The 12,310-nt window shown below is 41.6% G+C and overlaps 1 protein-coding gene across 4 annotated transcripts in view; it reads right to left on the reverse strand.

The window, feature by feature from the left end:
- LOC115343587 (amyloid beta precursor protein) overlaps positions 1–12,310 on the reverse strand; it is a 243,124-nt gene that overhangs the window by 160,582 nt on the left and 70,232 nt on the right. For all 4 annotated transcript variants that reach the window (XM_030019716.1, XM_030019719.2, XM_030019718.2 and 1 more), the window contains exon 3: positions 572–701. In XM_030019716.1, coding sequence (XP_029875576.1) covers positions 572–701 — 130 coding nt within the window. The remainder of the gene's footprint in view (positions 1–571; positions 702–12,310) is intronic.

The following is a 12,310-nucleotide window of genomic DNA, read 5'->3' on the forward strand; positions in this document are numbered from 1 at the left end:
TAACAAAATATGAAGGACTGAACCTCCCTTTTAAATTGGTGAATTGATTCAAAACACCAAGGACACAGGAGAGAATAGCAAGCAACTGCTACAAAAATAAAGCTGCAGAAAGAAACAACGGAATTTATATTCTAGCTTTTGCTTGCTTTCAATAAAAGCAGATTCCTATTGTCTTTCACAATAAGAGACCAAGTACTACATATTAAAAAAAATAATGGGGGGGGAGAGTATTTATTTAAGGAAACGATGGATAGCTTATGAACAAAAAAAACATGAACTGTGTGAACACATGCATGTCTATATGGGAGGAAACGAGGGGAGAGAACAGATAATGACAAGTAAGCAGAATCCTGGTTTGCAGTCACTCATGAAAATAGTATTGTGAAGAGCAGGAGTATTTTCTGTCTAGTTAATGCAGTTCCAAAACACTGAACAATTGGACAAAACCCACCTCAGAAAATATGATAATACAGAGATGTAAAAGATATTTATGTAGATTCTCTATCTTTTTCATGAAGTGACTGAAAATCCAAAGAGCAAGAAAAAAAAAGATTGAAACTCAGTCACTCACCCAAACACCTGTAGGGAACCACGATATGCGGGTGACCATTGCACTGCTTCCACCCCTTCTTGCACCAGTTCTGGATCGTAACTGGCTGGTTGGCTTCAACAACATTGGTGATTTGTAATTCAGGGTAGACCTAGCATTAAAAGTATAAAAAAGACAAATGTTATTGCAAGTATGCACTCTGGGTCATGCAATACTGTTACACGTGTTTGTAACACGGATATTGCAATACAATACTCATTTTCCTATCTTCTCCCTTTTCTGCTGTGTAATGTATTTAGTTCATGGTATGAGTATGTACACTTACCTGGAAAGCTGTTGTTTGTTCATCAGTAAGAACATGTGGCTGCCAGCTCAGAATATGATGGTGGTAACAGCTGGCTGTCAAAATATAACTTGGTCAGTTATACTTGCTGTCGTGGTTTAACCCCAGCCAGTAACTAAGCACCACGCAGCTGCTCACTCACTCCCCCCCCCCCCCCCCCCCGTGGGATCGGGGAGAAAATCGGGAAAAAGAAGCAAAACCCATGGGTTGAGATAAGAACAGTTTAATAGAACAGAAAAGAAGAAACGAATAATGATAATGATAACACTAATAAAATGACAACAGCAATAATGGAAGGATTGGAATGTACAAATGATGCGCAGTGCAATTGCTCACCACCCGCCGACCGGCACCCAGCTAGTCCCCGAGCGGCGATTCCCCACCCCCCCTTCCTAGTTCCTATACTAGATGGGACGTCCCATGGTATGGAATACCCTGTTGGCCAGTTTGGGTCAGGTGCTCTGGCTGTGTCCTGTGCCAACTTCTTGTGCCCCTCCAGCTTTCTCGCTGGCTGGGCATGAGAAGCTGAAAAATCCTTGACATTAGTCTAAACACTACTAGCAGCAACTGAAAACATCAGTGTTATCAACATTCTTCTCACACTGAACTCAAAACATAGCACCGTACCAGCTATTAGGAAGACAGTTAACTCTATCCCAGCTGAAACTAGGACACTTGCTTAAGCTAAAGATCAGCTAAACAGGTTTCACAATTGACTCAGATACCCTCTCCTCGATGTCTAGGCTATTGCTCCCCTTGCAAAACTCCATATAGTGGGCCTAATCTCCATGCATCTAAAAAATTAATAGCATGCCTTTATATTTATCTCAAGCATTTTAACAAACACCATAATTCTTTCCCACTGCAGTCTGCATAGTATTACAGTCTGTTGAATCAGTTACTCATATTTAGGTTTACCGTCACCAATATAAACCTATTTCCAACTTTCCTAAATTGCTGAGATCAAAATCCTACCTGCTCTTAATACTGCAACACACCTCTACACCCACAATCATGGAACTAGCAAACTGGATGACTAATTTATTGGCAAGCAACAACTTTGATCAAGTCACATATGTGGCTTTTTATCTCCCTCAGTCCCTTTATCCCACTTCCCTTTTTTAATTTTGCTGTAAATAATGGCTTATCTGGCCTCCTTTGCCAAGGACAGGTCTTAGCCACTGACCTTTTGTGCAGACCCACCTCCCAGTCACCTTCTACATGCACATTTCGATTCACTGGGAGCACATTGCCTTGCACTACACTGTGGTTCATGCTATGAAAGGATTTCAGAGCATGCGAACCGCATTCCTTACGGATAAAACTTAACAGGAAATTCATGCTCCTGGAGTACACCCAACAGGTGGTTAGTCCATGCCACCAGACTAGAGCTAACCAAAGCAAAGCCTGCAAAGCGCGCCCAGCGTGGATGCTCAGCCCCTGCTGCTTCACTTTGCACTCCCAACTGTCATTGCACCACAGTAGTTGCTAACACAGGCTATTGCTCTTCCTTTTGATTTTTCAAATCGGCAATCTATCAGCCCTAACATCAAACTCAGAAGATACTAGTTTTCCTTTACCTTTCCTCAAGCAATCCTTACCAATTTCTGAATGTCAGATCCGAGGATTTAGGTGGACTAAAAACTACAGTCTACTCATACCTACCAGTGGAAAAGAAAAACAGAAATAGGATCAATCCTGATGAAAAATAAGTAATTGGAGACAGTCCAAAAACACCCTGCAGAAAAGGAACATAACCCCAACTAAAGAGAGCTGGTTCAAGATTGGGTGAATTCTGGGAGTCCAAAATCAATGCTTCAAAAACCACCATAAGCACCTTGACAGCCCTGCTGCAAAGGAAAAGGATTCACCTCGATCACGTATCTCACCCAAGCTCACAGCATCCCAGTGGGCCAGTGCCTCCTGGCATTCCCCTGACTGAAAGTTTAAAACGTAACTGTGGCAAAAGTGGGGCAAGCAGGCTATTTAATTGCAGCTCAAGTAGAAGTTTTGAACTTTAAAAGATGCTAATAAACAACAGTACAGGCTGTTCAGATTTGACATCAGTAGTCTTTGAATGAACATGGCCTGGTCTACAGGCATGGTAATAACAGAAAATAATCAAAGCATGATTGGAAATACTTGGGAAGAACTTCTTACTTTCATTAAGAGACAGGAAGGGGCCACTATAATTGTAAAATTGAACTATATTTACAGCTTAATGCACAAAACAAGGCCAGGTACGATAACAATGCCAAGGAAATGACTACAGAAAGAAACACTACTTGAACAATGCACTTTATGCTAAAGAGATTGAACATCAACCTGCCCTTCTATTACAAAACAGCATTTTATTCAGATACCTCCTGCTTTAAATAAGCACTTCACAGAAGCCATCTGATACATTTTTGCCAGCTTTGACAGCACCCTCAGCTCACTACAACAGATGGTTGAAGTGTGCACAGGGGCTTCAGATGCAACCTTCTATGTTAACCTAGCACACGTGGGCTTCCTTGAAGTGAACCCTGTCTCAACTGAAAACTTAGAAGTGAAAGTTTCCTGCACTCAGAAGATTGTAGCTTTACTTCGTTCTTTTTGTCAGCAGGTCACCAGGGCTGATGGTCATCGTCCACATTACAAATATACCGCCATTTTTACACTACTCGCAAAGAGCGGCTCCAGAGGAACTTGCTGCTCCCCCTGTTCCATCAGTGCTTCAAATACCGAACTCTAAACTGAAACAGCAGGGTTGCAAATTCAAGGAAAGCTCCCCTTTCCTCTTCAAACTCTTTATCTTTTCCCTTGGGTCCCCTCAGTTCCACCAAACAGGTCTGCACATGCTCATGCTCTTAACTCTTGTCACAGCACTGCCAAAATGGATTAGGGTGTCACGGTGGCAGGGATATTTCACACCTCAACTGCTGTGTATATATGACACCACAAGGCACCATAGCTGCCTCAACAGCTAACAAGCAAGATGCAAGAGAAAGATTTGATTTTCTTTGGACGCTGCCTTTAGCATCGTCACGCTGCACTCCAAGTTCATACATCCGCAGACATCACATCTGAATAATTACAGCCCATGGTTACGTAATACTGGATGCCATCACAAACCATGCGCTTGATCTATCACAGTGTCACTGACATGTTCTTATCGGGGATATTTTAACATTCCTCAGGGTTAAGTGTCACTTGTCACATACAGAGGAAGTAAATATCTTAAATGAAGACAACTAAAAAAAATTTCACAACGGTTGGACTGGAATGTTAAAAAAGGAAACTAAGAAAAAAAACTCAAAGCAATTTATACATCCACAGGAACATGTACACAGCCTTAAAATGATAGAGAATAGGATTCTGATCTGTGAGAACAGAGACACACTTAGTTGCTTTCCTGACGTGAATTTCTAATGAGTAAGAGTGAACTATTAGTGTAGAACCTTACTGAAACAATAAGGTTAGAGGGGAAAAAACTTAATATATTATTTTTATCTTTGATATTTCCCAAAACCACCATTTTAACTCCTGGTTAGTACAGTGGACCAAATTCTAAGTAGTTAACAGTATTTGTCAAAAGCACACAAGGATGAAGAAATACAAAGAAGCCTCTTCTTCTGTTTCTACATCAGTTACTAAACTCCTAATTTCCTTTGACAGCTCACACAAAGCTCTGTCCACCCTTCACAAGGGAAAACAGGCCTTGAATTTCATTACCAATAGGTTAACACCAGCAATGTGTATGCGCTGAGGGAAGTTCCCCTCACCAGACTTACATAAGGTATTTGCTCTGAATTGAAGTGGGACCTACTTAGTGGCACAGAAAAATGAGCCTTGTATTTATTTATAGTGTCCCTAATGAGCACTGCTCGTTCTAGAGAGTCAGAGCAAGTAGCTCTAGAAGGTTACAGGAGATCCAAACTTTCAACATTATCATAACTTGCTGCAGAGTAATTCCTTTAATATATTTTAAAAGAAGTAGTGGAAGAAACAGAGGTCAACGTAACCCAAAAAATTTTAACTGGCAATCAAAAATTACAGCTAGATCTTCATTAACATCTGTTTTCATTACTAAGTTTTCTTATATATCGACTTCAGAAACAGAAATCTAAAAAGCCTCTGCACTCAGGCTACTCAGAATTTAATGTAATCTTGTTTACATTCGTGTTTACCACTACCAAGTCTGATGACACATGGATTTAGGACTAAGATGTAAATGTGCTTAATAAAAGAATGGGCATTTTGATCTGTCTGCATACAAAGGTGTTGATGATACAATGGTAACAGTGTTACAACAAACTAGTTGAGTATGTGTTACATAACAGGAGATTGGGGATTCTTTTGAAACAAATCTAGGAAAAACAAAGATAAAGCAGAGAAAAAACATTAAAGCAAAGAAGCGGACGGGCCACCACCACAGCCACCCCTCCCGCTTGTGGAAGGAAGATCAGCCAAGAGGCCTTTGGGCATGGCTGGCACAGGCGGGTGCACCCCCAGGCCTCTCACGCACAGGAAGCACCGGCCGCTCAAGTGGGACAGGGAGACCATTTCAGGAAGGGCCGGCTGGGGCAGCAGGTGACAGCCAACAGCCAACATGAGCTCCCCGCAGTACGCTGCGGGCAAGAAGGAGGCACGGCTCCTGGGTGCGTGGCGGAGGTGAGACCCTTCCTGGGATACCAGGCCCAGTGGCAGGGGCAGCGGTTCAGGAGGACTTGGATGAACTGGAAGGGGTTCAAAGAAGAGTCAAAGAGCAATGACGAGATCATGTATCCTGCGCAGAGGAAGCACTCAACTCCAGGAATAGTCTGTTTAGTAGGGCCAAGCCTGGCTGCAGTTTACAACCACTTTCAGAAATTTAAAATTTGTGAACATCTTAATTTATCACACAAATAGCTAAATGAGAGTGAGTTGCTGAGTGTTGAGACTGAATAACTGTGACGCCAAGGGTGCTTCTCCAAGTAGCCTACCCACAACTAGAGGTTTCTCTGTTAAAACGGGAAATGCCTACCTAACAAGGATACTGCTACTCAGCCACCGCAATTGTACCTGGAAACATGTCCTGTGAACGACGCTAGCCATCTTTGATGATTGCCCTGATCCATACAGAATCACAGACTGACTGAGGTTGGAAGGGACTTCTGGAGGTTGTCTGGCCCCACTCCCCTGCTCGAGCAGGGCCACCTAGAGCTGGCTGCCCAGGACTGTGTCCAGACAGCTTTTGAATATCTCAAGGATGGAGACTCCACAGCCTCTCTGGGTAACCTCTGCCAGCGCTCAAATACCAGCATAAAATGCAACTGAAATCGCTGAGAGATTTCAGGTTTGTTTTTGTTTTTTTTTAAATCAATCCCTGATATATGATTATATAAATAGGTTTTTCCACCCAGTCATACATGCTTAGCAGAAGCAAACAAACTCTGTACATCTTGATGCAATCTTGAAGTAATACTTGAGCATAATCATGTAAGACATAGTCAGCTCTGATACTAAAAGACATTTGGATTCAAAAGCATAGTATTTCACCTCTTGATATTATTCATCATACCCCTAATCTTCTAGAGTAACTCTGACCATTCAGAATATTGCTTCTTTTATCATATTTTCAAACAAAGTTTTGAAAGGTTTACAAGGTTAGCTGACAATTAGGAGGTTAGTGGAGCTATTTCAATTTACTTCTGCATTTTTTATTACACAATTAAAATAATAACAACATAAATAAGTATATATAAATCTTGAAGTACTATCATAATGTATATGATTGGAATTACTGGTACAGACTTATTCTTCTGCTTGAACTTAAGGATCTTTTCCTGTATATTTCAGAAGCAGAATCATCACAGGGAAGAAAACAAGATTCAGTTTCAGAGTAACAAGTGGTCTAAGTATGCTTCATTGATGGAAACCGTTAAATGGAACACACACATGCACACACTTGCACACACAGACATGTGCACGCAAAAAGAAACAGCGTCTTACACTAAAGAATGTAAAGCAAAATCAGGAATCGGTATCTGTCTTCACCAACAATTTGGAACAGCAGAGAACATGGGCAAGAGGCAAAAAAAAAAATTGTTTAAAATTAAAGGTGCAAAATAAACATGTAATCAATTGCCATTTTTTATTTAAACACCTTAGTATTTTTCTCCAAAGTACATCCCACATGAGTTTGAATTCTGACTGTTCCAAATCAGAGTTGTGTATTAGTTTAACTGCCACCAAATGCTGTATCAGTCTAAGTGGACACATTTTCTTTTTATCATTTCCTTCTATTCTTTTTCCTTAATCCTTCAGTTCTTTGCTGTACCAACTCATGACATCTTAGCTTAAATTAGATCACACATTTGGTTTATAGATCTTCCTTTTACCATAAGCTTCAGCACCTGGCACAGCAAGACTTTGAAGCCAGCTTGAATTCAAATGTAATGTTCAACTCTCTACTCTCACAACAATAAAAGGCTACTCAGTCACTCCAAAAGCACACTGTCCTGTCTCTCTGCAATGTGCCACTGAAGAACTGGTGCTAATGCACCCCAGATCTGACAGGTATTTATAAGCTGGCATTCTGCTTGAAATCTGTCTCAGGCAGTCAGTGACAGTATGTGTCTTAAAAACTAAATGCAAGACTGACCACAGAAACACTAGAAAGGAATATTAATATAGGTAAAAGAAACAAAGAAGAAATTCCTGCTGTAAACAGTCAGAACAAAAATTGGGGTGGTTTTAGCAGTTGCATCTTTAGCAACTTGAATCATTTGGATGCTCTGATGTACTTAAAGAAAGGGGAAGATAACTCAAACTAGGAAACAGTTTGATTACATCCAGACTGTCCCTGCCTGCTCTCCTCCTCCACCTTCCCCCCAAAAAGGAAAAAAACCAACCAAACAAGTTGGTCTGTGACAAGTTTCCTTCCAGCTGGACCATGCAACTTTGTACACTGAATATTCTATACTTACAAAATTGATGTTACTTTAACATTGAGAACTGTCCACAGAAATTATCAGACAATTTTCTTTTTAAAATTGTAAACAAAAATCACAGATGTTACCCAAGTAACTATTTACCTCTGTGCTTTAAATGGACAAAATTTTTTATCACTTCAGTGAAGCAGTCCGCAAACAGTTACTGCAAGCACAAAAGAATGCACAGATTTAATAACCAGTGTTTAGGAAGACTGTGGTCTTAAAATTGCTTATGGAAAACATAAGCAAGCACGCTGTCCTTTGAGAGCAAGCATATCTGAAGGATAGCTAAACAATGCTTCAACTAAGAAAAAAGCCTTCAGTTCCAGATTAACAAATTATAGTTGGATCAAAACGATTTCTATTCCTTTCTAGAGTATACCTTTCAATAAATAAATAAAATCCTTTTGAGGATTTTCCCATCAGAGGGCAGAAAGCAACCTACATGTTAAAACCACAGAAAAAAGCCAAAAGATCAGCTGCTTCCCAGTATTTTGCATAGATATGTTACTGAAGAGCCATAACAAGCAGACGCTGCACTCATTTTCAGCCATTTGGCATATCCACACAGAGGAAGTATACAATAATTATTTCTGTGTGTCTGTGCAGTGTCTCTGCAAGCTTTCCAATCTACGACTTCGGAAGCAGCAATGCTGCAGAGCCCCTGCTGTCCCAGATCAACTGCAGCAGTAGTGGTATCTATCACATGAGCAGCAATGACACAAGCACAGCCAACCCTGAATGAAATGCTCTGTTCTCAGTCTTGCAGTCTGTATCTGGAAAATAGACAGCTATACGCAGATTCAAGTTATTATACATCTCATATCAAAATATTCTAGTTTATTACTGGTTTTTACAACTACTTTTCTACATTACTATAGAGGGTCTTGGTATACGGTAATTTTGAATCTTCATTGATTAGGATTTAAACTCAGAATTAGGACTCGAGAAGCAGGAATCACCATCCCTTGAACTCCGTTATTTACAAATAAGGAAAAATCAAACATTAAATTGCACACACTTAACACATGCCACTATGGATGCTTATTACCTTTATGCTCCCACTCACTTCAACCAGCTATCCTAATTTTTTGCCTGTTTCTTCAGCAACCGCTGGCCCAAGTTATGACTTTTAACTCTTGATTTCTGTGCACCTTCTCTAGCCTTGATTAGACCTGCAGGCTAAACAGGTGAAACAGCCCCCACTTATAACCATGAAGCACAGTAAACCTCTGGTACATCAGCTCTGCAGTCTTCTTGCACAGACACGGAGTTGTTAGAGGCATGGGCATAACCCCTGCACCGAATCACCACACAAGGCAGAGAACAGAAGCCATGCAAGCTTTAGAAAAATTTTAACACACCAACACAAAACCATGCCATGTGTGGTCAAGTTGACTACTCCAGAGAGTCCCAGAGGTCCAAAACCTGCCAACAGCAGCTGTTGTGTTTTACAAGAGATGAACTGTGTGCTGCTCATGCTGGCAATCTCCCAACCACCACATCCTAGTCTCTTCCACTTTTCCTCTTGCGTGTTTACACGGAGTTGCCTAATGCAGGCCTGAGGCTCTCCCTGTGGCAGCCCCCTGGCCAGGAACCATCACCTCTCCAGTCCAGCACGCTCCCATGGTCAGCAGTAACACCTTTCCTTCTCTGCCACGTCTCTGCTGCTTCAGCTATACCATGTCATGCCTGACCAAGCTCAGCCACTTGCCCCTGCCTTTCTCAACCACGCAGGCACTTCTACACACAAAAGCAAAGCTACAGGGCATCCCAACTTTTCCTGTCGTTCTCTGTAACCCAAGCAACTCCTTCACTTGCTCAAAGAGAATTATGAAAGGAGAGTCAAACCCAGCACCAGCTGCATTGGCGCAGTTTCTGAATTCACTCTCATGGGCCAACCTGAGAAAGAGCAAGGCAACCAAGAAGGAACAGCTCTGCCCCTGTACCACAAGTCCCACCAGTATCTGCTGCTGCAACTTAATCAGCATAACATCTTAAGTATTTGCACTAATTTCCAGCTGCCACTTGGGAAGAGAGAAGCCTTTTAACCCCGCAGTTTAAAAGAACACAGAAGTAATCAATTCTTAAAAGCAAAACCACACCCAATTACTTAGTGGAAATAAATAATCCCAGGCTGAGTGTCTTCCAAACTAGGCAGAGAATAATTTCTTTTAATGCAACCCTGAGGACAAGTTTCCAAAGACATAATACTTCTTATCTTCAGCCACATCACCTAGCATCCATCCATAACATCCTTCAGTTTTTAATGGCTACAGCCTCACTAGCTATCTGAGTCAAGCCTCAGCCTCATCTAGGAGTTTCACATATTGCTCTTAAAACTATTTCTTAGGGCCTACATGACAAATCCTCCTCCTCCCTTCCAACATCTCAGCTGCTTCACTATTACAAACAGAGCTGCTGTTCAGGAGTTTCCTGCCATGAAACTCACCTACTATTTCCACTCCTTTCAGCCCAACTCTTGCTTCTCCAATTTACTCATCCTGGCATCCTGTTAGTTCCCATTTCCAATCTGTCTGCCCACGCTGCGACTCTTAAGTCCCATGTTAAGAGGCAAATGCTCTGTCCTCTTCTCCTAAGCGTCCTTTAAACCTCCATTTTTTCCTTCAGCCATGCAAAGCCAGCATACATTTCAACACTCAAACCAGTTTCCTTCATTACTGATCCTTTCCTATGGAAAAGAACCACCAACAAAAAAACAGGTTGGTGTGTGAGGAGATGATGAAACTTTATCCACAGAAGGGGGGAGGAGATAGGGGCAGAGAGGGAGAAGAAATAAAGATGTTGCTGCGGTTACACTCCTGGCCATGAGAGCATGCACTCACTGCACTTCTCTGTGAGCAGGGTATATACAAAATCCTGGTATAGTATCCCAAGTGCTTTTGGTATTGAGAGTGGTAGAAACATGAGCTGGTTTTAGCACAGTGGCCAGTTGTGTTGGTTTGCCCACACGAAGCTTCATATGTACATGATCTCTTCTCTTAAAAATCCCTAACGTGCTTTTATCTGGAATTTCATGGTAGACTGCCACTTATCTCGTAATTAAAGCATTCAGAAAAACTGCTAGATGTGAGGTAGCCTGCTCAACCCTAATTCACACACAGGGCTCTGTGCATTAACGCAGACTTAATTGAACACTTGCACACTGGCTTTCTCTGAGTGCTTTCCTCTGCACATGGGAAAGGCAGAAGCCTGTGGAAGCAGAAATAAGGCTGCATGGTCAACCACATTCTCCTCACTGCCTTTCAAGTCCTTGATTTTATAACACAAATAAATTTGCATGCACTAAGAAAACCAAACCAAAAATCTTAGCCCTGCCAGGCAAATTCTGTTTACCACATCAGGTCTCTAAAGTCTCTCCTGTGTAATTATGGAGGATATCCAGCTGCTCATACTGTAAAACCTCAGAGTAAACAGGGTTGGACTTACAGTCTCTTCTAAGCTGCTTCCCTGACCACCTTAAGCACTTACTGGTTTAAATGCAACAAGCACTTCTATTTCTCTGTAGGCAGAAATTTTTATTCAGAGAGGCAGCAAAGTCCACCTTGCCATGCCACCATAAGCCCATTCATAGTTTTACTCTGCTCAAGTACAAACACAGAAGATCAGACTACATCTGCCTGTCACTCTACAGCATCGCCAGAAGCAATTAATAGTTTTGGCTTTGGGGGATTTTGGGGGAGGGGTTTTGCCTTTTTTGTGTGTTTGTGTTTTTTTTAATTAAATTTCTGCAGGAATAAGGTTAAGTATTAGAGCAGGGAGGCAGAATAATACCTACTCAAGTTAACAGGGTATTTTTGTCTCAAAGTAACATATAATGTACAAATGATAAGGACTGCTGTCCTCCCAAGAGGGGAAAAAACAGGCAGCCAGAAGTAGTTCAGGGCGGGGACGGCAAATCTCCTCCTTTAGGCATGATACAAGATTGCAACCACCCCATTCCCTCTTTAAGGGTTGCCTGAAGCACTGTGTCACCATATGAAGGAAGGTGGGACACTGTAAGCAGCTAGAGAGCCTGGGTCTGGTTTTCTAGATTCTCCTGCAGGCTGCCATCCCTCCGACACCACACGTCAGTGGAAAGAAGGCAAGGCATAGCGCTCTCCTCGTAGTAGCCCCTTCCTTGATCACATCAATATACAAAATGTCAGTGATCTGTGTAAGGCAACTAATACACAAGGAGGGTGTTTAAACAAAACTGTGTTGGCTACAGTACCAGCATCCAAAGGACCGCAGTAAAGGTTCAGCTACCAGACATGGATCTTCAGGAGCAGTCCTTAGTCAGACTACTCTTTTAAAAAAGCAAACATTAAAAGAAAAAACAAAACAAAACTAAAAACCAAAAACAAACAAACAACCCCCCCAAAGAACCAACCAGACAACAAAGTCTGACCTTTCTTTTTGTTGTTTTGTCATGATGGAGACAAAACACTGTATTTCATC

This window comes from Aquila chrysaetos, chromosome 7 (genome assembly GCF_900496995.4).
Source record: "Aquila chrysaetos chrysaetos chromosome 7, bAquChr1.4, whole genome shotgun sequence".
In the NCBI taxonomy this organism is placed as follows: domain Eukaryota; kingdom Metazoa; phylum Chordata; class Aves; order Accipitriformes; family Accipitridae; genus Aquila; species Aquila chrysaetos.